A 27698-nucleotide genomic window follows, 5' to 3' on the forward strand; every position below is an offset into this window, starting at 1 on the left:
TATACTTATTAATGTTGCAGGTTTTTATCTTTGTTATCTCAGCCAAAAAAACCCTGTAAATGCTTCTCTGCTGTATCACTGCTCTAATTTGCGCAGTCCTCCAAATTTCTGTAATCTGTTGATTTCTTTTTATTTTGTATTTGTTTATTATTGTCACATGTACTGATACACGGTGAAAGCTTTCGTTTTGCATGCCGTCCAGACAGCCTGTTATACTCCTAATCAACATAATCCTTGTATGCACTAACAATTCCACTTCATCACCATCTCCTCTCCCTCTTCTGTCTATAAATGATCAGAGTTCTGACCAGATGAGCAATTATCTGAAAATGAACCAAACTGCTTATAATTCAGGAGTCATGTTTCATTCTGCAATAGGCTGTCATCTCAATTAAGACCATCTACTTCCATTTTTATTACTGCATATGAATCAGATCATTTATGCTGAAAACTTCATCCTTATCTTTATTCACTGACTTATTAAGACACAAGAGGAGATCACTTGGCCCACTGGGTTCATGTGAGTCTCTGGCAAAGCCTTTGCAATAGGTCCATTGCTTCTTCTGCTAATACATATTCTATCTCTTATCCGCTTATTGATTCTTTTGCTACTTCCCTCCACTAAGAAGAAATTCTTCATTGAAGTTAACCATGCTGGCCGCTCTCAAAGTCACGATCAGTGTGGTCCCTGGAGGTATGAGGCAGCAGCACTGACCTCCATGCTGCTCAGTCTTGCCTCTAGCCTTCATTCCAATAGATTATGTGTCAAACTTGTCATTCTCTGCCTCAGAAATCTGAGGACAATTTGATACCCATCATATGTCCTTGCTCGCACAAAGTATGTCAGTTCTGGTTAAGCAGTGCCACAATTATAACATTTTTAAGTACATTATCATTTTTCCATGATCTTACTAATCCTGTAATCCCCTGTTAAAGATCTGAAGACCTCCAATTCTGATCTCCTGATCATCCCTTGGTTTAATCAAGGGATGGAGTTTCTGGAGGCAATTTGGATAATGCAGGAAAGATACATCCTAAAGATGAAGAAGTATTCTAAAGGGACGATGAGGCAACTGTGGCTGTCAAGGAAATTCAAAGACAACATAAAAGCAAAAGAGCGGGCATATTATGTTGCAAAGATTAGTGGGAGGTAAGAGGATTAGGTAGCTTTTAAAAACCAACAGAAGGCAACTAAAAAAACCATAACAAGAGAAAAGATTAAATATGAAGATAAGATAGCCAATAATATAAGAGGATATCAAAGTTATTTTCCCAGATATATAAAGAATAAAAGAGCTGAGAGTGGATATTGGACTGCTGGAAAATTATGCTGAAGTGGTAGTAATGGGGGGACAATAGCATCGGTGACACTAGCAATATGCCAGAAATGTGATAGTGTCAGGGGTGAAAAGTCAGTATGACTAAGGAGAATGTGCTTGGGAAATGGAAAGGTCTGAAGGTAGATCAGTCACCTGGACCAGATGGACTACATTCCAGGGATCTGAAAGAGGTAGCTGAAGAGGTTGTGGAAGCATTAGTAATCATCTTTCAAGAATCACTAGATTCTGGAATGGTTCCGGAGGACTGAAAAATTTACAAGTATCACTCAGAATCAGGTTTACCATCACTGACAGATGCAGTGAAATTTTGCAGCATCAGTGCATTGCAATACATAATAATAAAAACTATAAATTACAATAAGTATATATTAAAATTAAATAAGTAGTGCAAAATAAAAGAAAAAAATACAAAAGTAGTGTTTATAGGTTCATTGTCCATTCAGAAATCTGAGGACTGAGGGGATGCAGCTGTTCTTAAAATGTTGATTGTACGTCTTCAGGCTCCTGCACCCCACCTTGATGGTAGCAATGAGAAAAGGGCATGTCCTGGGTGATGGGGGTCTTTAATGATTGCTGCTGCTTTTTTGAGGCATTGCCTTTTGAGAGTGTCCTGGATGCTAGGAGGCTTGTGCCCACGATGGAGCTGGCTGTGTTTACAACTTGCTGCCGGTTTTTCCAATATTGTGCAGTGGGCTCTCCTTGCCGGATAGTGATGCTCTACACAGTACATCCATAGAAATTTATGAGTGATTTCTTTGGTGACATACCAATTCTCCTCAAACTCCTAATGAAATATAGTCACTACCGTGCCTTCTTTGTAAGTGCATCGATATGTTAGGCCCAGGATAGATCCTCAGAGATCTAGCTACTCACTCTTTGAGAAGGGGGGAGGCAAAGAAAGAAAATAATAGGCTAGTTAGCCTGACTTCAGTGGTTGGGAAGATGTTGGAGTCCATTATTAAGCATAAGGCTTGGGGGTACTTGGGGGCACATGCCTTGCCAAAGTCAGCATGGTTTTCTTAAGGGGAAATCTTGTCTGACAAGTCTTTTGGAATACTTTGAGAAAATATCAGGCAGGAAGAACAAACGAGAGTCAGTGGATGTTCCAAACAGAAGAAAATCTGCACAAACTGGAAATCTGTTTTTTGTGTGTTGCATTAATGGATGTTGTTTACTTGGATTTTCAGAAGGCTGTTCACAGAGTGCCGCACATGAGGCTGCTTAACAAGATAATAGCCCATGGTATTACAGGAAAGATACTAGTTTGCATAGAAGATTAGCTAACTGGCAGGAGGCAAAGAGTGGGAATGAAGGGAGGCTATTCTAGGTGGCTATCAATAACTAGTGATGTTCCGTGGGGTTGGTATTAGGACTGCTTGTTTTCACATTATATGATGGAATTTAATGGCTTCGAGACCAATTTTTGCAGACGATACATAGATAGATAGAGAGGCATGTAGTGTTGAGGAAGCAGGGAGTCTGCAGAAAGACTTGGACAGATTGGAGAATGGGCAAAAAATGGTAATTGAAATACAGAGTAGGGAAGTGTATGGTCATATACTTCGGTAGAAGAAATAAAACCACAGACTATTTTCTAAATGGGGAGAAAATCCACAACTCAGAGGTGCAAAGGGGCTTGGGAGTCATTGTGCAGGATTCCCTAGAGGTTAACTTGCAGGTTGAGTCAGCAGTAAGAAGGCAAATAAATTTAATATGTGACAGGTTTCAATGAGATCACCCCACATTCTTCTAAACTCTGGCCAGTAGAGCCCAAGAGCCATCAACCATTAGCATTGATTTTGAGAGGTCTAGAGTATAAGAGCAAGGATGTGATGCTGACGCTTTATATTGGAGTATTGTGATCAGTTTTGGGGCCCTTGTCACAGGAAATCTGTGCTGACATTGAAGAGGGTCCAGAAGATGTTCACAAGAATGATTCTGGGAATGAAAGGACATATAGAGAACTGTTGATACCTCATGTTCCACTCGCTAGAGTTTAGAAGAATGAGAGGTGATCTCATTGAAACCTATCAAATAGTGAAAGACCTCCATAGACTGGATGTTTCCTATAGTGTGTGAGTCTAGGGCCAGAGGGCACAGTCTCAGATTAGAGGGTCATCCGTTTAGAACAGAGATGAGGAGGCATTTCTTTAGTCAGAGGGTGCTGTATCTGTGAAATTCATTGCCATGGATGACAGCGGAGGTCAAGACATTGCATATATATTTAAAGTGGAGGTTGATAGCTCTTCATTAGTCAGGGCATTAAAGGAGAAGGTAGAAGAATGGGGTTAAGAGGGACAATAAATCAACCATTATGGAATGGTGTAGCAGATTTGATGGGCTGAGTAATAATTATACAGTTCATCTATGTATGTAGGGGGCCTAAGACTTTTGCACAGTACTGTATTAATTTTATGTATTGCACTGTACAGCTGCAGCTACAAAAACAAATTTCATGACATGTATGAGTGATGATAAAACCTGAATCTGACATGCGTCTGTATTGTGGACTGAGAATGAGAAGGGGGCGGGGAGAGGTGAATCTTGGCTAGGAAAAGAGGAGGGAAGGTGAGAGGGAGCATGAAGCACCAGAGAGACATTCTGTAATGATCAATAAACAAGTTGTTTGGAATCAAATGTTTTTGCCTGGTGTCTCAAAGACTGGGTGTGTCTGCACCTGCACCACACCCCACCCCTGCTACTCCTTCTCGGCCAAAGGTCCCATGCCTCTCCTGTGGTGCTCCACCCTAGGCATTTCCAACATCCTTGGCTCCTGCTAGATTTACAAACTCAAATGGTACTAAATTGACAAATACAGTACCATACAAAAGTTGTTGGTACAAAGTCAGATGTTGCTTGATGATACTGCAATGATTGGATCAGTGTGCTGCATCGTTTCAAGTTTATGATATAGTTGTCATCTTGAACATTTTTCATTGCCGTATGGCAGAAAACGTGGAATAACTACTCAGTAAGGAAAGTAATTCATCCTCATAAGCAATCAAGTATGTGATTTTCTTCTCCCTCTTAGGTTACTGTGGTACCCTGATGACAACCATGCGCTCTCCAACATTGACACAGAAGCTGATGTGTTCATGAATGTTGCTATGTGGTTTAACTTTGCACTGAACAGACTGCAGCAGCTTGAGACAACCTAAAGTATTGAAGTCAGTCCAACCAAGGTCCTATCTAACTTTAGTTCAAATTATTTAATTTTATTTGATGATCTAAGAGTATTTTAAGTGCCTTTCCTCTTAGTACGACTGAAGAGTTGTAGGTTGACCTTACTCAGTCAAGCTATCATTGCCTCAGTAGTAACTTTCCTGTAAATTAATTGTTTTAATATCTGACACATGTCTTTAAGTGAATTATGTAATATGAAAATTTTGTGTGATCAAGGGGGAATGGCTTATTACTAGAGACTACCTGTCTTGGTTAAGATAATAAATAGAAATATCACTGCTTATTTAAATCCATGGAGTGTATCACTTTGGGATATTTTTGAAGATTCTCAAGAAGTGGCAAAATTTATCTTTCATCCCTGACCACTCGAACAGCCATAGCTATTTGTGGTACCTGAATACAGAACAGATGGTATATCCAAATTTCATTTGTTGAAGATGGAATATTTTGAAATATCTTCACAGTATAAAAGATGATGACGTTCTTCCTTTCTTTGTGACTTTATACATTCTCAAGATTTATAAATCTACAAGATATGTAGATCCTGCTGGATTTAGTTAGTCTATACCACTGTTTAACTTTATGTTCCACCTGGGAGAAATAAAGAGTGGCACAGTGGCATTGCAGCTTCAATGTCCTGATCACAACCCTAACCTCCAGTGTTGTCTATGTGGAGTTGGCTTTCCCTGCATCTTGCTTCTTCCAGGTGCTTAGAAGCATTTCTTCAATATCTTAAAATAAAAGCTTCATATTGATATTGGCAGCCTCAATTTCATTTAATAATTTTTTCTTATATCCTTTAGATATAAAATTTAGTAGGTTAACTGGCAATTATATATTGTCCTTAGTGTACAGTTGAGTTGGAGAATCTGGGGAAATTAATGAGAATGTGGGGAAAATAAAATGTGATTAGTATAAACGGGTGCTTGATGATTGGTCTAGGCTTGATGGGTCATGGGTGCCTGTTTCAGTGCTGTATAGCTCTACAATTAAATGGATTTTGAAGAACATAAATGTTCATAGCAATGTGCTGTCCAAGAAGCCGCATAATTATAATTATAAAACAAATATTTATTTTTGCTGATAAAACTTCAAAAGCATCTCTTAAGTAATCAGGAACATGTTCTGATACTGATTTAGTCCATAAGTGGGATTAAAACAAAGAAAACTTTAACCTGTTTTATAAATGACATCCATATCCAAAATTTCAACTGCTAAAAAAGGTGATCCTCTTCTCTACTAGAATGTAAAGTAGTTCGTGTTTTCCCAATACTGATTATTCTTCTGCATAGCAGACTTAAATCTGTGAATTATGGTAAGACCAGACTCTATTTTGATGCATGTACTTTAATTTTTAAATATAATGAGTTGAATTGAACAAAACTTTAGTTTCAGATTCTTATGAACACTGTGCCAGAACCATCTCCCTGACAATCTTAGCATTGATGATTTTGTTCCAGTCAACTGTTGTGTGTGTAAGTGGTAATTGTCGTCGGAGGCCTTTGAGCAAACAGTCCAGCTTCTGGTAATTATCCATCAGTGCAAGCTGGAGGGAGAGAGAGGAAACATAAACTCTTCTTTGACTGCTCATATTAGAGATTATTGAACTTTCTATCATATAAGCACACAAGCTTTCAGACAAAATGATTTTCTCAACCATTACATGATTCAATAATAAAATTAGAGTTTCATGTGGATATTAGAAACCTCAATTTTATTTAAGATGTTAATGTTACTCATCCTATCACATTTTAGGAATATCATGTGAAGATACTGCCATTTTTGGCTTTCTTAACAGATTTTGGGATTTAAGCTGTTGGCTTCATAAGAATGACATGTATTCTCATTTGTGGAGGAGATGCTTGATCAATTGCCATAGAAGCAGAGGCATATGCAAATTTCCACTTATTTTTCCATGACTTATGCCCCTTGGAAAAAAGAAGAATGGTTTTATTGTGGTCTTTTTCATAGATTTTAAAAAGTTAAAGTTAACTGTTTATCATTTGGGGCATTAGAATTAAGAAAAAAACATCAGAAAATCAAAATCCTAGATTGCTTTATGTCATTTCCAATAAACGAGTCTAAAGGAGAATGAAATAATTGTACTCCAGAATGCAGCATAAAAAATATGATAAAGAGCACAATAATGAAAAAAAACAATGAATATAAATACATAAGATACCTTGTACACATTGATTGTATGTCCATAAAGTGATGCTAGGCACAGAAGTGTTTTTACATAAGGTGACTGACAGGAAGTTATAAAGTAGCGGTGGTGAGGTGGGTTAGTGGGTGGAGGTGTTGATCAGCATTATTACTTGGGAAACGTAACTGTATTGTGTGATGATCATAGTGACAATGGGACAAATGCTGTATATGTGCCAAAGCGTATGATAGCAGAAACAAGCCCATCATCTCTTCTACTCCATGCCAAACTATTATTTTGCGAAAGGACGGCCCCCGCAAAAGCTACAATAATTCTAAGTGAAAGATACCCCCGGGGGTGCCTGAGAGGGAGGGAGGAAGAGCACCCCAGTCGGACAGACATGACTGCAACAGACCCAGGTAATGGACAGATGACTATGAGCAAGCAGTGTGCATGTGGCAAAATCTGAAAGAACGATCGCGACTTGAAGATCCACCAAGTGAGGATGATGTGTCCGGCGGGAGCAAGAGCGGCACAACGTGCAGGTGCCCAACCTGGTGAGACGAAGGAGATGCCAGGCCCAGAGTCACCCCATAGTGCCCGTAACCTCCAAGTGTTGCAAACTGATTCCTTTAACATCAATTCTAATAGGAGGTGGATCAAATGACCTGCAGCTAACATGACGTCACTGTGGAAACAGTTTGACGAAGATGTCAACCAAATTCTGGAGGCAATGGTGAAGGGAAGGATCGATAGGAAGCTGCAAGTCATGACAACAATCGTTGTCAGCATCGTAGCTGAATGGTTCGGAGAAGAGGAGAAGAAAGGGTCTCGAACACCTTACTCAAAGAACCAAAGAACGTTGAGGATCAACAACATTAGGCAGGAGATGAAAGCGTTAAAGTCCCAGTACAAGGAGGCAGGAGAAGAGGAGCGCATTGGCTTGGCCCAGCTGATGTGCGTACAATGAAAGAAGATCAGGGTTCTCCGCTGGGCGGAGTGGCATCGGAGACGGCGACATGAAAGGGCCCAAAAACTTGCTGCCTTTATCGCCAACCCCTTCAAGTTCAGCAAGGAGTTGCTGGGGCAGAAGCTCAGTGGGAAATTGGCCTGTTCGGAGGAAGACATACACCAACATCTGAAGAAGGTATACAGTGATCCTGAAAGAGAGCAGGAGTTGGGAGGGTGCAACATCCTAATAGACCCCCCTGAACTGGATGCGCAATTCGACATGTAAAAGCTGTAACTAAAGGAAGTCAGAGAGCTCGTCCGCAAAGCAAGGGCAAGCTCGGCTCCAGGACCAAGCAGTACCTCGTACAAAGTGTATAATAGACAATAGGTGCAGAAGTAGACCATTCAGCCCTTCGAGCCTGCACTGCCATTCTGAGATCATGGCTGATCATCTACTATCAATACCCGGTTCCTGCCTTGTCCTCATATCCCTTGATTCCCCTATCCATAAGATACCTATCTAGCTCCTTCTTGAAAGCATCCAGAGAATTGGCCTCCACTACCTTCTGAGGCAGTGCATTCCAGACCCCCAAAACTCTCTGGGAGAAGAAGTTTTTCCTTATCTCTGTCCTAAATGACCTACCCCTTATTCTTAAACCATGCCATCTGGTACTGGGCTCTCCCAGCATCTGGAACATATTTCCTGCCTCTATCTTGTCCAATCCCTTAATAATCTTATATGTTGCAATCAGATCCCCTCTCAATCTCCTTAATTCCAGCGTGTACAAGCCCAGTCTCTCTAACCTCTCTGCTGTCCAGACATCCCAGGAATTAATCTCGTGAATCTACGCTGCACTTCCTCTACAGCCTGGATGTCCTTCCTTAACCCTGGAGACCAGAACTGTACACAGTACTCCAGGTGTGGTCTCACCAGGGCACTGTACAAATGCAAGAGGATTTCCTTGCTCTTGTACTCAATTCCCTTAGTAATAAAGGCCAACATTCCATTAGCCTTCTTCACTGCCTGCTGCACTTGCTCATTCACCTTCAGTGACTGATGAACAAGGACTCCTAGATCTCTTTGTGTTTCTCCCTTACCTAACTCTACACCGTTCAGATAATAATCTGCCTTCCTGTTCTTACTCCCAAAGTGGATAACCTCACACTTATTCACATTAAACGTCATCTGCCAAGTATCTGCCCACTCACCCAGCCTATCCAAGTCACCCTGAATTCTCCTAACATCCTCATCACATGTCACACTGCCACCCAGCTTAGTATCATCAGCAAACTTGGTGATGTTATTCTCAATGCCTTCATCTAAATCGTTGATGTAAATGGTAAACAGCTGTGGTCCCAATACCGAGCCCTGTGGCACCCCACTAGTCTCCACCTGCCATTCCGAGAAACACCCATTCACTGCTACCCTTTGCTTTCTATCTGCCAACTAGTTTTCTATCCATGTCAATATCTTCCCCCAATGCCATGAGCTCTGATTTTACCCACCAATCTCCTATGTGGGACCTTATCAAATACCTTCTGAAAATAAGAACTGCCCCAAACTCCTGTTGTGTCTGTGGAAGATTCTGCGAGTCTTCTGGAGAAGGGGGAAAATCCCAGAACAGTGGAGAGTGGCTGAAGGGGCATGGATCCCGAAGGAGGAAAATGCCACCCAGATAGACCAGCTCCATATCATCTCCCTGCTGTGTGTCAAGGCAAAGATCTTCCTCAGTGCTGTTTCCAATAGGCTGCACACCTACCTAGCAAAGAACACCTATATCAATACATCAGTCTAGAAGGGTGGCATTTCAGGGATGCCGAGCTGTCTGGTCATCAGGGAGGCCAGAGAGAACAACGGCAACCTGTCAGTGTTGTGGCTCGACCTGGCAAATGAATATAGCTCCATTCCGCACAGGCTGGTGCAGCTCACACTGACCAGGTATCACGTCCCCAGCAGAATCAGAGACCTTACCGTGATTATTTCAGCAACTTCAGGATGAGGGTATCTTCAGGAGCAATTACATCAATCTAGCACAAGATGGAGATTGGCATCATCACAAGGTGCACTATCTCAGTGACACTGTACTCCCTAGCCATGAACATGCTCACTAAGTCTGCTGAACCAGAGTGCAGAGGGCCCAGAATGAATTCCGCTCAACAGCAACCACCTATCAGGGCATTCGTGGATGACCTCACAGTCACCACAGAATCAGCCCCAGGCTGCCGGTGGATTCTGCAGGGGCTTGGAAAGCTGGTGGAGTGGGCCCGGATGCGTTTCAAACCAGCCAAATCAAGATCAGTGGTGCTGAGGAAAGGCAAGGCGGAAAACAAGTTTCTGATTTAGCATCACAGGTACAGTCAACTCAACCATCACAGAAAAGCAAGTCAAGAGCTTAGCTTGCTAAGGGACACGGCATCTATTCAGGCGACCTGCACCGAGTTGGATGGCTGGCTGAAATCCGTGGACAAGTCTGGCATACCTGGGAAGTTCAAAGCCTGGGTGTATCAGCATGGCATTTTTCCCAGAATCCTGTGGCCCTTCCTTGTCTATGCAGTTCCGATCTCGACAGTCGAAACCTTAGAGAGGAGGGTCAGCAAGCACCTCAGAAGATGGCTGGGGCTGCCAAGGAGCCTGAGCAGCATCGCCCTCTATGGACACCACAATAAACTGCAACTGCCCTTCAAATCCCTGGAGGAGGAATTCAAAGTTACAAGAGCCAGAGAAGTGATACAGCACAGGGACTCAAGTGATCCGAAGGTGGCTAGATCAGGGATCCAGGTGAGGACTGGCAGGGAGTGGAGGGCAGAGGAAGCTGTTCAGGAAGCAGAGGCAAGGCTGCGTCACAGGAGGCTGGTGGGAGTGGTCACACGAGGCCGAGCTGGGCTAGGATCCTTTCCAACTCCCCAAATGGACACCATCAGAGGGCAGGAAGGGCGCCATCCAGTTCAGGAGGAGGTGAGAGCAGCAGTGGAGGAGACGAGAACCTGCAAGGCGGTGGGAATGAAGCAACAGGGAGCTTGGACAAGATGGGAGAATGCGGTGGAGAGGAAAGTGACCTGGGCTGAACTTTGGAAAGCCGAGCCACACCACATCCAATTTCTCATCCAGGTAGTGTACAATGTGCTTCCAAGTCCATCAAACCTGCACACATGGGGCAAAGCAGAGTCATCAGTGTGCCCACTGTGTTCCAAGCGAGGAACCCTGGAGCACATCCTCAGCAGCTGCACAAGGGCACTTGGTGAGGGACGGTACCGATGGAGGCATGATCAGATCCTGAAGACCATTGCTGAAGCCATCAGCGCAGGAGTTGATTGTGCAAAGTGGTCCCGACCCTCCAAACAGACCATTGCCTTTGTCAGAGTTGGGGAGCAGCCAATACCCACCAAAAGAACATCTGCTGGTATCCTGACCCCTGCAAGGGACTGGCAGCTGTTGGTGGACCTCAAAAGACAGCTGAAGTTCCCCAACCAAGTCACAGCTACCACCCTGTGACCAGACATTGTCCTTGTGTCTGAGTCTACGAAGCAGGTGGTGATGCTGGAGCTGACAGTCCCATGGGAAGATCACTTGGAGGAGGCCTTTGAAAGGAAACTATCTAAGCACACAGGACCGGTCAGCAACTGCCAGCTGGCTGGATGGAGAGCAAGATGTCTCCCAGTGGAAGTTGGTTGTAGGGGATTCACAGCCCGTTCCTTAGCCAGAGCCTACAGCAATTTGGGCATCGAGGGAGAGAGGAAGAGGAGAGCCATCCGCAGTACCACTGATGTGGCAGAGAGGGCCTCAAGGTGGCTGCGGCTCAAGAGAGGGGAGCCATGGAGTCATGTCTAGCTAGCCATCTGGACACAAGCTGGGGTCTGATCAGCCCCGGCTGGGTCACCTGGAGAAGGGTGTATGATGTTGAAAGACCTGAAACACCCGATGATTCCAGGAACATCACTGAAGATGTGTACAGAAGCATCAGTAGATGTATACTCACAGCTGCTTAACAGGATTTGGTGCTTTCCTGGCATATATGTCAAATAAACTCTTATTGGGCTTCCAGCTGGGTACAGCTATCGATTATAATCTGCCATCTTCAGGCATCATCCCTGAAGAAAATGGCAGAGTTCATCAAAACGTTGGTTATAATTGATTCCTGTACCCAGCTGGGAGCCTGAGAAAAACTTGTTTGTTGTTATTCTGCTTCATCCCATCTCCCTGCCCCCAGGACCATAGCCTTCCATACTCTTCCTAACCATGTACTTATCCAAACTTCACTCAAATATTGAAATCAAATTTGCATTTCCACTTCTGCTGGCAACTCATTCAACACTCTCACCACCCTCTGGCTGAAGATGCTCTGATTAAACATTTCACCTTTCAACTGTAGTTCTCATTGCAGTCTCACCAACCTCAGTGGAAAACACCTGCTTACCCTATCGATCCCACTCATAATTTTATATACCTCTGTCAAATCTCCTAATTTCCCTGCTCTCCAGGGAATAAAGTCCTATCCTATCCAACCTATAACTCATGTTGTCAAATACTGGAAACATTATTGTAAATTTTCTCTGAACTCTTACAATCTTAATGAAAACTTTCCTGTAGGGAGGAAACCAGAACTGTACACAAGACTCCAAATTAGGCCTCTCCAATATCTTAGACAGTGCCTAAAAAAGCATTCAGCCCCCACAGCCATTTTACTGTCTCATTTTATAAGCTTAAAATACAGCACGGCTTCTAAGCTAATCTACAAAACATTATGCATCATATCAAATCAAAAGAAAAATTTTAAAACCTGTCAACAATTTACTAAAAATTTAAAACCAAAGTTGAGGCTGAAAAAATGCAATACTGTACATTATCTTACCAACTCATCAGATTTGTTGATGTAGAAAATTTGAAGATTTCAATGAATTCCTAAGAATAAATGCCCCTTCTGTCTGTAAAGTCCAACAATATTGCTGATTTTCAACAGACCAACTATGATAATAGAGAAGCGCAAATCTGGGGAAGGGGATAAGGCCATCTCAAAAGCACTGAACATACCTCAGAGCTCAGTATTGTCCATTGTAGAAAAAGTGAAAGAAATATGAAACTACAGCCACGCTGCCTAGATCATGCCACCCATCTAAACTTAGTTACTGGAGAAGAATGGCACTTGTAAGAGAGGCCACTGTGACACCAGCAGTCACTCTAAGTAAACTGCAGAAGTTGGTGATTGCAACTGGAGATAAGTTCACGGTTCCACAATCTTTAAGGCCTTACATAAAACGGGTATTTATGGAAGAGTGGCAAGGAAGAAGCCCTGGCTAAAACAAAGCATATCCTTGTCCGTAAAAGATTTTGCAAAGCTTCACTTTGAAGATACTGTAAAGATGTGGAAGCCAGATAAAACCATCCCTATGGTAAAGTATGGTGGAGGGAGCAACATGCCACGGGGATGCATTTCAGTAGCAGGGATGAATTGATGGGAAGATGAATGCTGCTAAATACAGAGAAATCTTGGATAAAAGCCTATTATTATCAGCCAAAAAGCTTAAACTGGGGACGAAGTTCATCTTTCAGAAGGAAAATCACCCGAAGTGCACTGCCAGAGCAACAATGGAGTGGCTTCAAATGCAGAAATTGGATGTCCTTTGAGTGGCCCAGTCAGAGTCCTGATCTTAACTCAATCGAACATCTCTAGCAAGACCTCAAGATTGCTGTTTACCACTAGGCCCAAACCAGCCTGGCACAGGTTAAGCAATTTTGCATGGGGGAATGGGCAAATCTTGCTACCTCACATTGTGCAAAGCTATTTAAAAGATTACTGGCTGTAATAGATATGAGGGGAGGTTCAATTAAGTACTGAATAAAGGGAGAAGAATACTTCTGAACTGCTGACATTTCAATTTTTGAATTTTTAACTTCTCATGTTTTACAATCTTCCTTGGCTTTTTGGGAGGCACTACTGTGAAAAAAAAGGCTCATGTGATTCAGAAATAGAAATTCTCAGTTAAATTAATGAAAATTCCTGCTTGTAATTCTCATTTATGTGAACAAAGGGTTGGTGGCTGAAAACTTTTACAAGGCACTGTACATCTTACACATAACTTCCCATTTCCTGTACTCAAAACTTTGATTTATGAAGGCCAATGTGCCAAATGCACTCTTTATGACTCTATTTACCTGTGACGCCACTTTCAAGGAATTATGGCTCTGTATTCCTAGATACCCCTGTTCTACTACACTCCTCAGTACCCTACTGTTCATTGTGCGAGTCCTACCCAGGGTTGACCTACCAAAATACAACATCTCACATCTGTCTGCATTAAATTCAATCTGCCATTTTCAGCCCATTTTTCCAGTTGGTCCAGATCCTGCTGTAAGCTTTGATATCCCTCCTTACTGTCCACTTCGCCCACAATCATGGTGTCATTCACAAAAATATTGATCCAGTTTATCACATATTCATCCAAATCATTGATATAGATGACAAACGATTTCTGTGGCACACCACTAGGAACAGACCTCTAGTCAGAGAGGCAACCACTTCTACCACTCTCTGACACCTCCCACTATGAAATCCAATTTACTACCTCATCCTGAATGCCAAGTGACTGAACCTTCCTGACCAACCTCCCATGCAGGACCTTGTCAAAAGCCATGTTAAAGTCCATGTAGACTATATCCACTACCTTTCCTTCATCAACGTTCCTGGTAACTTCCTTGAAAAACTATGATTGGTTCAACATGATCTGCCACACACAAGTTAATGTTGACTATCCTTAATTAGTCCCTGTCTATCTGAATATTTGTATATCCGGTCCTTTAGAAAATCTTACAATAACTTGCCTACTATTGACGTCAGGCCCACTGGTGTGTAGTTTCCCAGCTTATTCTTGGAGCTTTTCTTAAACAATGGAACACCATTGGATATCCTCCAAACCTCTGGCACCTCACCTGTGGCTAAGTGTCATTTAATAAAAATGATCTCTTTTTCACTGTCCTGAATTTTCGGTTTAGAAACAGGCCATTGGCCCATCTAGTCTGTGCCAAACCCTTAATCTGCCTAGTCCCATCGATCTGAATACAAAGACCCACCCATATACAAACTCGAGCATAGAACTACCTGGAATTCTGCATCAGCATTTTCAATAACTTTCACAAACTCTGTAGCTCCTTCATATTCATTCTGGTGGAAGAAAGAAGGATTAGAGATGGAAATTTAATTAGCCAGTCAACATTCAAAGACAATACATTACATGAGAGAATGTGGCCACTCTTCTCGATATATATTGATGGAGATTAGAGTAATAGAACACTACAGTTTAGAAGCAGGCCATTGGCCCATCTAGTCTGTGCCAAACCCTTAATCTGCCTCGTCCCATCGATCTGCACCCAGACCATAGCCCTCCATGCCCATGTATTTATCCAAATTTCTCTTAAATGTTGAAATCCAACCCACATCTACTAGCAGCTCATTCCACACTCTCACAACCCTCTGAGGGAAGAAGTTCCCCTTAAACATTTACCTTTCACCTTTAACCCATGACCTCTAGTTCTAGACTCACTTAATCTCAGTGGAAAAAGCCTGCTTACATTTACCCTATCAGTACCCCTCATAGGGTTGTACAGGAAATTGATGCAAAGGTAAATGATCACTATAATCATACTAATGTGGTGGAGCAGATGTTATTTCCCTCCCATTTCTTTGCTTTCTACTCAGTTGAGAAGTTGTTGTATTGCTGGGATCTTGGAGTAATAGTTACATTAATGATTCTGAGCAACTTCCATCTCTCCAGGTTGGTTTCCACGCTCCTTCCATGCCTTAGTGTCATCACATTCTCTCTCCAGTGATTGACAGGTATAGAACAAGTGGACAAGCTAAGACTACATGTCAGCTAAACCTTTCACATAAAACTTTATGAGGTAGCATTGTACAGTTCCAAAGTAAATGAAACAGTGATCATATCAATATTTATATATTGATTACAGAAATGGTTCAGGCAAAGGGAAGTAAGGGGAGCACGGAAATAAGGAGGGATAACGACAAATACACTGCTCAAGGTAATCTTCAGTGCGGACCATAGAAATGGCCCTTCAGCCCATAATGTTGTGCCAAACCAATTAAATTAGTAATCAATGGCCAACAAAACAAATCTCTTCTGGCCACACAAAATCCTTATGCTTCCATTTTTCTCACATTCATGTGGCTATCTAAACATCTCTCAAAAATATCTAATGTATCTGCCTCTACTCAGCACTATCTGTGTAAGCAAACTTTCCCCTCACATCTCCTTTGAAATTATTCCCCCCCCCCCCACCTTAAATACATACCTTCTGGTATTAGACATTTCAACTCCTGGAACAAAATCATGTCTGTCTACTCTATCTATGTCTCTCAATCTTATAAATATGTTTTAGATCTTCCCTCTACCTCTGCTGTTCTAGAGAAAACAACCCAAGTTTGTCCAACCTCTTGTTATAGCACATCCCCTCTAATCCAGGCTGCATTCTGGTAAACCTCTTCATCACCTTCTCCAAAGCCTCAATATTCTTCCTGAACTGTCAGAACTGTTCGCAATACTCCAGATGTGGCCTTCTAAAAATCCATGTGGACAACAGCCACAGCTCTACCTTTATCAATCACCCTCCTCACCTTATCACTTCATCAAAAAACTCAGTCAAGTTGGTAAGACATAACTCTCCCCCCCACCCCCCACCCCCACACACACACAAAGGCATGCTGGTTCTCCTTAATTTGGCCAGTGTTTTCCAAATGCTCATAAATCTTATCTCTAAGAGCTTCTCCAGTAACTACCCTACCACTGACATGAGACTCACCAGTCTACAGTTTAGTTTCCAGAATTATCCCTGCTTCCCTTCTTGACTAATGGGAAAAAATTAGCTATTTGCCAGTCCTCCAGGACCTTGGCTGTGCTTAGATAGGATGCAAAGAATTGGTCAAAGCCCCAATAGTCTCATCTTTTGCCTCTCTCAATAACCTGGTGTACATCCCATTAGGCCCTGGGGACCTATCCACCATATTGTTCTTTAAGAGATCCAACAATACCTCCTCCTTTTCCTCGAAATACTTCAGCACATCTACATTCAGTACTGATCTCCCTGTCATCCTCGTCCTTCTCTTTGGAAAATACTGATGTAAAGTACTCATTAAGGACCTGACCCACATTCTTCCCTTCCAAGCAAATGCTTCCCCCTTTATCGTTGAGAGGTCCTACCCTCTCTCTGGTTATCCTCTTGCTTTTGATGTGTGCATAGAATGCCTTGAGATTTTTGCTAATCCTATTTACCAATGACTTTTCATGGCTCCTCCTGGCTTTCCTAATTCCTTCTTGAGTTCTTTTCTGGCTTTTATATGATCCTCAAGGGTTCTGCTGGATTCTAACTTTCTAAAATTTGCATGCGTTGCCTTTTTCTTCTTGACTAAATTGATCATATCTCTTAACATCGAAGGACCTTGCCATCGTGTACTTCCTCCTGACTCAAAAATACTTGTCCTGCACTGTGCAGTTGGTCTTCAAACACTCTCTACATGTGTGATGTGGACTTGCTTCAGATCAGCTGTTCCCAAATAATTCTCCTTAGTTCCTGCCTAAAGTTCTTGTAATTTGCCCTATTCCAATTTAATACTCTGCTGCAAGGTCCATATTTATCCTTATCTATAGCTCACCCACTGGAAGGTCAGTCACCTAGGTTCATTACCCAGCACCAGGTCCAGTACAGCCCTCCTATTGTTGCACTATCTACATATTGCTTGAAGAATCCCTCCTGGATCTTCAACAAATCTTCAACATTCTTCAACAAATTCTGCCACTTCTAAACCTCTTGCACGAAGAAGGTCCCACTTTATATTAGGGAAGTTGAAGTCTCCCATGATAATAACCCTATTGATTTTACAGCTTTCCTCAATCTGCCGACATATCTGTTCCTCAATGTCCCAGTTGCTACTGGGGGGTCATCAGAGTGATTGCACCCTTCTTCTTTTTGAGTTTTACCCATATAGCCTTGGTGGATGAGCCCTCCATTATATCTCCATTCAGTGCAGCTGTGATATTGTCCCTGATTAATACTGCAAATCCCCACCCTCCATTAACCTCCCTATCTTTTCTAAAAAAGTGAAACCTTGGATCACTCGGCAACCATTCCTGTCCCTCTCTCATCCAAGTCTCTATAATGGCCACAAATACATTGTTCCAAGTACTCAATCATGTTCTACATTCATTACTTCTGTCCATAATACAACTAACATTAAAATGCACACCCTTCAAACTATCTGTCCCATTGTACCTATTGTTTTGCTCATGCCTGTTTTTAATGCCCTGACATCTAACTTCCTCTCCATCCCCCCCTTTCTGATCTGGAGCTCTGGTTCCCATCCCACTGCCAAACTGGTTTACACCCTCCTGAATTGCACTAGAGAACTTATTGGCCACGATATTGTTTCCTCTCCAGTTTAGATGCAACACATTCCCCTTGTGTGCGTCCAATGATCCAAGATCCTAAAACCTTGCCCCCTGCACCAGCTCCTCAGCCACTCATTCATTCTGCACCATCATCCTATTCCTGCCCTGACTAGCACATGGCACTAATCCAGAGATTACTACCTTGGAAGTCCTACTCTTCCCTAACTCCCTGTACTCACTGAGCTAGACCCCATCACCCTTTCTACCCATGTCATTGGCGCCACAGTGCAACATGACCTCTGGCTGTTTACCCTCCCCCTTGAGAATGTTCTGCAGCCACTCTGAGACATCCTGGATCCTAGCACCTGTTCATCAACGCACCACTCTGATGTCTCTTTAACGGCCTCAGAATCTCATGTCCATCCCTCTAACTATCAAGCCTCCTATCACTATCACTCTGCCTGACTTTACCTTGCCTGCTGAGCCACAGAGCTGGCCATAGTGTCACAGGCCTGCCTGCTCCTGCTATGCCCTGATAGTCATTGCCCCCTCAGCAGTATGCAAAGAGGTATACTGTCACTGAGGGGAATGGCCTCACCAACTGCTTACTCGCCTTCTCCTGGTGATTACCCTTCTACTACCTGGACTCTGCACTTTGGGTATGACCTCCTCAGTAAAGCTTTATGGACCAGTTATCATTATTTCCTGACCCATTCAACTTCCCACTATCCATTCTCAGTGCTCTCCTACACATTTCTGTCACAATCCTCTACCCTCTAGTTTGAACCACACACTGAACTTCTGTATCTTTTACTCCCCATTGTTCTACTGACACTCATATCACTATTTTTGATTTGAGTATGACCATATTTCAAGGACTTTGCTGTTAAATTTGTTTCAACAGAAAATATGAATTCTATTTTTAATTGACTGTGTGAATTGGGATTTGTATTTAATTGAGTACATACAGATCACCGATTGATTCACAGACCAGCAAACATGCACGCACATTTGTGTAATTTTCCTTACATTCAGTGAAAGCTGCTGATGTACTTCAGTACTGGTGGTCAAGTTAATGCTACCCTCCTCAAAGTAGTGAGCCTGAGAGTGAAAATAAAAGAAAAAGTTAATTTGACATCATACTGAATAAGATAAACTTACCTATTCCCTCTCCACTAGCTACTTTCTACAGTTATTTCACCAGAGGAGCTATTGGATAACCTATTGTTGGATAAGAATGAGACAGTCAAATGATAACCTCAAGGCCAAGTGTACATGAATATGATTCTTCAACTGATTTGATCGTATTGTTAATGGAGGATTCAATCCATAACTATAATGAGAATTGACGTAACAGAATGGGAAGCTATTGCTGAATTCTAGCACTGTCATGCTGACAGTAAATTTGGTATCATCCAAATTATCATGAGCAAAAAAAACACACCTCAATTAAGAAGAGAGAAAACAAAATTTCCTCACTAAATGCTGAAATTTCAAAATTTGAGACAGATTTTGGAAATATGGTGATCGATTAATAGATATTTTATAGGATACCTTACCTAAAGAATGGAGAATCTAAATGAAACAGCTTGAATTTGGAAGCCAATCATTTGAAGTTTAGAAATACACTGGAGTTCATAGAAGTAACTAAAAGAATAAATGCATTAAGAGTTTTTTTTTCTAAGTCATGGTTAAAATGCGATTAATTTTCTTGTCACAATTATCCTATTACTTACTTGGAATTAACATACTAATGACATTTTGTTAAATAGAAAATGATACCCAAATATATAAAATTAAATGAATTTAAATGAAAGATGAATTCTACAGTGATTGGTTCCAATCATGGACAAAATTATTTTGCTATATTTGAGGTATACAAGAAGAATAAATTTAGAAACATATTTTGATATAAATTATAGACTGAATAGATGGCAAATAAATTCTAGTTTACATAAACGGCACCTAATATGTATTCAGCTTTCTATAGCTGTCAGTCAAATGTTTGAAAATAACATTTTCAATAAAGTTATCATTTGTATGAACCATTGTACAATGTTGATGGTTGCAATAAAAGCTGATGAAGTGATATGCACATGCCTGTTAAAAATCCAATTTTAATGAATAATGTTACTGCAGGACAGCAGTTTTCCTTTGCAGCTGTGAACTGGTTCTGCTAAAAGGTTATGAAGTGGTTCCACTTGATTAATAGTCCAGAAAACTGAATACACAATGTCTCCCAAATGGTATTGCTGATTGTCCGCTGCTGTGCTTTTACTTACCTGCACCTTAATTGTACCTCTAACTTCAGCTTGAGATTGGTGGTGCACAAGTTTCCATTCAGATTTCCAGAATCCATTCCTGTGTTGGTAACAAAACTATTATTGGACTATAAGAGATAGGAGCAAAATTATGCCTTTTGACCCAATGGGTCCACTCCAAAATTCCATCATGGTTGATTATCTCTCTACCCTATTCTCCTGCATTCTCCCTGTATCCTTTGACACCCTTACAAATCAAGGACCTATCAACATCCACTTTAAATATTCCCAATGACTTGCCCTCCATATCGATCTGTGGCAAAAAAAAAAATCCCTGGCTAAAGAAATTCTTTTTCATCTTCATTCTACAGGGACACCCTTCTATTCTGAGGCTGTACCTCTGGTCCAAGACTCCTCAATGTAGGAAACATCCTCTTTACTTCCACTCTATCTATTTCTTGCAATATTCAATGAGATTCCCCCTCATTCTTCTAAACCCCAATGTATAGGTCCAGAGCCTTAAACATTCCTGGGGTAATTCTGACAAATCTCCTCTGGACCCCCACCAATGCCAGCACATTTGTTCTTAGACAAGGTGCCCAAAACTGCCCACAATACTCTAAGTATGGCTAATTTGCATTTTCAGTGAAGTACACTATAGTAAACATTGCCTGCTTAATGAATTACATGCCAGAGTTTAAATAGCAAGAGTTAAAAAATAATAGTTGGTGGAAAGGAATTTGAACTCTACATATGATTCAATTTTAATTTAGTTCTTAATTATACTTATTCAGAGAATATGGAATAATCCTTTCAAATTTTGTAATGTATCCTTCACACTCCAAAACGCTAATGCTTTCTGATCTGATAAGGAGCTATAATTTATAGATGTGTACCGATCTGGAATTAACTTCAAACCTCCTGATATGGAATGTTGATTTTCAATGCATATTTTGTTAACTTGTTTCCAATGGACTTTGCACCTAAAGTCAGAGGATCTCATAAGCAGGTGCCATGCCACAGAGGATCAGTACACCATGTCTGTAGCAGTTCCAGCATCAACACCCATGACTTTAGCTGCACCCTATGCTTTGAAATTCCTTCCTTAATCCTCATTGTCCTTGGATCTTTATTTCCTTAATTAAGATATTTCCAAATATTCCTTAGCGAAAGATTTGGTCTGCATCTCCAATACTCTACATGGCAGAGTATTAATTTTGTGTTTTTAATGCTCTCTGAAGGACTTTATACATTCTCAAACTTTAGAGTCAGCAACTAAATCTATTATAATTATTCACTGGTGTTCGTGATCTCCCAAATCTTTGCCACAATGGTCTTTGTTGGATCTCAACACTATGTGGTTAATATAGAGTTGTAGAGAGATACAACTCAGCCCAGTGAGTGCACAATGACCATAAAGAGCTCAGCTTTATACTGATCCCAGCCTAGCCCATTTTATTCCCTTAACTGTCCCATCAGATTCTGTCATTCAGCTACACACTAGAGGCAATTAACAATGGCTAATTAACTTGCCAATCTAACCATTTCAATTTTGGAATGTGGGGGTAAACCAGAGCACCCAGAAAAACACAAATTCACAAAGAAAATTTATAATTGCCACATGTAAAGCACTAGAGGCCAGGACTGAATCAACGTCACGGGAACTGAATGACAGTAGCTCTACCAATTTACTAATCTGAGTCCTGTTATCCCATGAGGTGAAGCAGTCTTTAGACTCTCACAAGCTGGATGCATTATCAGAAAGAAAACGGCACCTGTGGGAACATACGATGGTGCCTTAGAGGTGAAAGAAAGGTTAAATTGGTATTCATCAGGATTGATTGGAAAGTTTTTTATGTTAAATGCATCCTGCGGAATTGAAGGTTTTGGATCACACTGCTGCAACATAAATGTAATTTACCAGAACTCATTCCGTTGAAAATTATGAGATTCAATGCAGGCAGTGATGATCTTCTGGTCCCTATATATCGTCCCATAAACCTATCAAAAAGAAGATCACTATGCTTAATTTCTTCTGGCAGGCACAAATGTGAGTTTTCTACAGTTGAGCAATATAAGATTACAGCTATGCACAGAAAAATGGAATAGAAATGCACTTCCAGCTGCAGCTGCTTATTTAACCATATAAATAAAAAAGATTCCTTGCTGAAATGACTGAGTAAAATGACCCAGGCAAAGTGCTAGTCCAACTGGCCTGGGTACCTCTGATCCAAGGTAGTCTGAGGACCTTTAATTACTGTTTACGTATTTGATAGCAACTGACAATATATTAGGCTCAACAAGAGTGATCTCCTCTTGTCCTAGCAAAAGTACAGTTTGTTAGCAGGGATGAAAATTAGCAATTCAATATCTGTATCCAACACTTCATTCCCTGCAATTTCTGTCATCTTCAAATGGATCCTACTAGCAAACACATCTTTCCCTGCCCTCCCCCCACTTTCTGCTTTCCATAGTTCCCTTATCCATTCATCCCTGCCGACTAATCTTCCTACTGGCACGTACCACTGCAAATGACAGAATTACCTCACCTAACCATTCACCTCCTTCCTTACTTCCATATAGAGCCCCAAACAGTTCTTCCAGTTGAGGCAACAATTCATCTGTGAATCTGCTGTATTTGCCTATTGCATCCAGTGCTACTGCTGTGGCTTCCTCTATATTGGCGAGACTTGACATAAATTAGGGAATCACTTTGTTGATCATCTCCACTCCATCCACCAAAAGCAGAATTTCCTGGTGCAAACCACGTTAATTTCTATTCCCGTTCCTGTTCTGACATATTGGTCCATGGCCACTTTTGTCATGATAAGTGGTGGAGCAACAACTCATATTCTCTCTAGGTAACCTCCAACCTGATTGCTATGCATTGATTTCCCCTTCCAAAAAAAAATCCTTTCCCCTGTCTCTTCTTCTATTCCACTCTCTGGCCTCCTACCTCTTCTCCCCACCTGCCTATCACCTCCTGTGGTATCCCTCCTCCAAAGGTCTACTCTCCTATCAGATTCCTTCTCCAGTCTTTATCTTTCCCACCCACCTGATTTCACCTATTGCCTTCTAGCTGGTCCTCCTTCCCCTAGCCTCACCTATTTATTCTGGCAATTTTCCCCTTCCTTTCCAGTCTTGAAGAAGTTCTTGGATTTAAATGTCAACTGTTTACTTTTTTCCATAGATGCTGCCTGACCTGCTGAGTTCCTTCAGTGTTTTGCGTGTGTTGCTTTGGATTTCCAGCAACTGCAGAATTTCTCATGTTTGTGACACTGAATTTACCTCTTAATTTTTTTTGAGAGGAAAAGGATATCATAATATAATATAATTATCAAATATATCATAATGGAAATGAGTAATCTGTTGTGTTGCGGAAGTTGATTGGATTAGTTCATGAATGGCTTCCTCATTATTAAATGGTTCAATGACAATACAGCACAAATTGGCCTTTTGTACCTTTTTTGTGTGGAAGTATTTGCTAGTTTAGGAAATTGTCTGACTCATGGGCAGGGAGAAAGTCTTAAAAATGTTGGCAATAAATGCATCCAGCCAGTCATACATAAAAGAACAGAATGCAACAGAAATGTTCATGCATAAAATAAAAATAGAATTTTAAAATATGGAATTATCCAGTGTATGTAACAAAATGTCTCTGGTATAAATCTTTCAGCAACCACCATTCAGTATAAGGCATTGACCCTCAGTGATCACAGAGCTTGTGCATATTCTGCCAAAGTAATGCTAACATTAGGAGCAACTGCAGGGAACTTCCTGCCACATTCCTTTAAGTTTTCACTGTTGATAAAGTGACATAAGAAGTAATGAATGCTTCTTTGTGTTAGAAATAGAATGAATATTTGTTTTGGGCTAGCAATAAATGCTCATATCCATGTCCAGCACTGTACTTTAAATATTGCATTTTCCTGTTAAAACAAAGTCTATTTATTTTCTGCCCTGTTGAATTTGCTCCAAAGACTCAATGTTAATGCCACTTGCTTATGATCTTTTTTTAACTGCAGAATACAACTGCAGCTTGTCTGATTCAAGAAGAGACATTAATATCTGCATATCTCTTTTCATTTGGTAGTATATTTTCATGAGACTTAATGGCTCAGCTTTTAAGCTGTACATTAATCATATAGTCTTCCACCTGTCTGCCTGTCATGAGACTAGTACCATTTCTAGAGGACACTTACGATAACATTCCCAGCTGGATAGTGTTTGTTCACATAGCTGGTGAGTGCACTTTCAATCACTGTCCTCCAGTTCTCTGTGGGGTTTTCTGCAGTACATGGCTGGATGTCAGAAACTGTTCTGCTCAAGTGATCAAACTTAAAAGAAATCTTCTGCTTTGGATCTAGAAAATACTCATTCCCCAAGTCACCATGTTCAGTGATTAGTACCTAAAGAATAAATACAGATTGGCATTATTGACAAAAGCTTTCCAGAGATTGGAACAAAATAAGGAGAAACCCAAGACATTTATGCCCATCACCACTAATAATAATGTTTCAGCAGCAGTAATGCTAGTTACTTTACGCAAACTGATGGGTTAATATTTTCAGGGTACCTCAGAATCTATTGATGCTTAAAATCAACTTTTTTAGAGAACTTACAGTCTTGGATTTCTCAGTCGTTGGCACTGTGCAGGCACTCTGACCTTGACAACAGATGCCCTGAAGATCTAGCTATCTCCATGGTGGGGGATTTCTATTTTTGGTTGCTGTCAATTAGCAGTGCAACAGGACAACTGGCATTCAGCAACTTTGATGTAATCAAGCTGACTAAGCAACCAATCGCACTGAAGAATTCTCTTTGACAAGAATCCAGGAAGTACAATGGATAATTTTCACCGGCATTTGAAGTACCCCCAGAGTGTAAAATTAAAATTGAAACATGCACCTGGAGTGCATGTAAAAATTGAAATATCATTGCAGCTAAGTTATGGTATTCTAACTTTCTTTTGAGAATACCCTTTCTGAACAATGTACCTAGTTCTAAATATTCCCAGTGACTCAGATGTGGTAATAAAGAAAAAAAGTTGAGAATACATTGAGAGATAGAAAATGCATTGCAAAAGGGCAATGTTACAATAGGCATGGGGGACGTCAATATTCAGTTAGGTTGTGGAAATTAGGCTGGTGTTGGCTTACAGTAGAGGAAATTTCTAGAGTGTCTACAAGGTGGGTTTCTAGAGCAGCTCATGGTTGAGCAAACTAGAGGATCAACTATTCTGGATTGGGTGTTGTGCAATGAACCAGAATTGATTAGAGAGCTTAAGGTAAAAGATCATAATATGATCTAATTCACCCCGAAGTTTGAGGAGAAGCTAAATTCAGATGTATCAGTATTTCAGTGGAGTAAAGGGAACTATAGAGCCATGAGAGAGGAGTTGGCCAGAATTGATTGGAAAAGAACACTGGCAGGGGTAACAGCAGAGGAGCAATTATGGGAATTTCTGGAAGCGATTCAGAAGGCACAGATAATACAGTATATATCCACAAGGGGAAGATGTATTCTAAAGGAAAGATGACACAGTGTGGCATACAAGAGAAGTCAAAGCCAGCACAAAAGCCAAAGGGAGGGCATATAATAGAGCAAAAATTAGTGGGAATTTGGGAAGATTTAAAAAACCAACAGAAGGCAACTAAGAAGTCATTAAGAAGGTAAAGATGGAATACAAAATTATACTAGCTAATAATATTAAAGAGGATACCAAAAGTTCCACCAAGTACATAAAGTGTTAAAGAGAGGTGAGAGTGGATACCGTATCATTGGAAAACAATGGGGGAGAGATAGCAATGGGGGACAATGAAATAGCTGGTGAGCTGGATAAGTGTTTTGCATCAATCTTCACTGTGGAAGACACTAACAGTAGGGTGAAAGTTCCTGGTGTAAAGGGGCATGAAATATATGAAGTTACCATAATTAGAGAGAAGCTTCTTGAGAAGTTGAAAGGTCTGAAGGTAGATAAGTTGTCTGAACCAGTGGTGTACACCCCAGGGTTCTGAAAGAGGTGGCTGAAGAGATCATGGGGCCATTAGTAATGATCTTCCAAGAATCACTAGATTCTGGAATGGTTCCAGAAGAATGGAAAATTGCAAATGTCATTTCACTCTTCAAGAAGGGAGAGAGGCAGAAGAAAGGAAATTATAGGTCAGTTAGAGGGAAGAGGTCCTGAAAGGAAAATATAGGGAGTTAGGAAGGGAGTTGACAAGAAGGACCACAAAGCTAGTAATCTTGGGATTACTGCCTGTGCCACACGACAGTGAGAGTAGGAATGAAATGAGGTGGAGGATAAATGCGTGGCTGAGGGATTGGAGCAAGAGGCAGGGATTCAAGTTTCTGGGTCATTGGGACCTCTTTTGGGGCAGGTGTGACCTGTACGAAAAGGACAGGTTGCACTTGAATCCTAGGGGGACCAATATCTTGGCGGGGAGATTTGTTAAGGCTACTGGGGAGACTTTAAACTAGAATCATTGGGGGGTGGGAAGCAAATTGAAGAGCCTAGGAGAGAGGATGTTAGTTCACAAATAGAGAAAGCTTGTAGACAGTGTGTGAGAGAGGGTAGGCAGGTGATAGAGAAGGGGAGTGCTCAGAAAAAGAAGATAGTGAAGTTGTTTGAACCATTAGGGATAAACAGAGAGTAAGAGGTGGAGAATTTCTTAAATGCATTTATTTTAATGCTAGGAGCATTGTAAGAAAGGTGGATGAGCTTAGAACATGGATTGATACCTGGAAATATGATGTTGTAGCTATTGGTGAAACATGGTTGCAGGAGGGGTGTGATTGGCAACTAAATATTTCTGGATTTCATTGCTTCAGGTGTGATAGAATCGGAGGGGCAAGAGGGGGGGTGTTGCATTGCTTGTCAGAGAAAATATTACAGTGGTGCTTTGGCAGGATACATTAGAGGGCTTATCTAGGGAGACTATTTGGATGGAATTGAGGAATGGGAAAAGTGTAGTAACACTTATAGGGGGTATTATAGACCACCTAATGAGGAGTGAGAATTGGAGAAGCAAATTTGTAAGGAGATAGCAGATATTTGTAGTAAGCACAGGGTTGTGATTGTGGAAGATTTTAATTTTCCACACATAGACTGGGAAGTCCATTCTGTAAAAGGGCTGGATGGTTTGGAGTTTGTAAAATGTGTGCAGGATAGTTTTTTTGTAGCAATACATAGAGGTACCAACTAGAGAAGGGGTAGTGTTGGATCTCCTGTTAGGAATGCGATAGGTCAGGTGATGAAGATATGTGTTGGGGAGCACTTTGGGTCCAGTGATCACAATGCCAGTAGTTTCAATATAATTATGGAGAAGGATAGGACTGGACCCAGGGTTGAGATTTTTGATTGGAGAAAGCCTAGCTTTGAGGAGACGTGAAAGGATTTAGAAGGAGTGGATTGGGACAATTTGT

General features: G+C 41.2%; 2 protein-coding genes across 5 annotated transcripts in view; one reads left to right on the forward strand and one right to left on the reverse strand.

The window, feature by feature from the left end:
* The window catches only part of LOC132377902 (acylamino-acid-releasing enzyme-like), a 74772-nt gene extending 69473 nt beyond the window's left edge, over nucleotides 1-5299 (forward strand). The window contains exon 22 of one of the 4 annotated variants that reach the window (XM_059944366.1): nucleotides 4372-5299. In XM_059944366.1, the coding sequence (XP_059800349.1) occupies nucleotides 4372-4498 (127 nt within the window). In that variant the 3' untranslated portion in view covers nucleotides 4499-5299. The remainder of the gene's footprint in view (nucleotides 1-4371) is intronic. The other 3 variants (XM_059944365.1, XM_059944367.1, XM_059944369.1) reach the window with 3 other exon arrangements.
* Nucleotides 5300-5499: 200 nt separating this feature from the next.
* The window catches only part of LOC132378175 (F-actin-capping protein subunit alpha-2-like), a 39462-nt gene continuing 17263 nt past the window's right edge, over nucleotides 5500-27698 (reverse strand). Inside the window, exons 5-10 of the mRNA XM_059944910.1 lie at nucleotides 24476-24682; nucleotides 22195-22274; nucleotides 20295-20373; nucleotides 19042-19113; nucleotides 14715-14777; nucleotides 5500-6069 (exon numbers count right to left, since the gene is read on the reverse strand). Coding sequence (XP_059800893.1) covers nucleotides 5923-6069; nucleotides 14715-14777; nucleotides 19042-19113; nucleotides 20295-20373; nucleotides 22195-22274; nucleotides 24476-24682 — 648 coding nt within the window. The 3' untranslated portion in view covers nucleotides 5500-5922. The remainder of the gene's footprint in view (nucleotides 6070-14714; nucleotides 14778-19041; nucleotides 19114-20294; nucleotides 20374-22194; nucleotides 22275-24475; nucleotides 24683-27698) is intronic.

The sequence above is a fragment of the Hypanus sabinus genome, chromosome 19 (genome assembly GCF_030144855.1).
Source record: "Hypanus sabinus isolate sHypSab1 chromosome 19, sHypSab1.hap1, whole genome shotgun sequence".
NCBI lineage: Eukaryota > Metazoa > Chordata > Chondrichthyes > Myliobatiformes > Dasyatidae > Hypanus > Hypanus sabinus.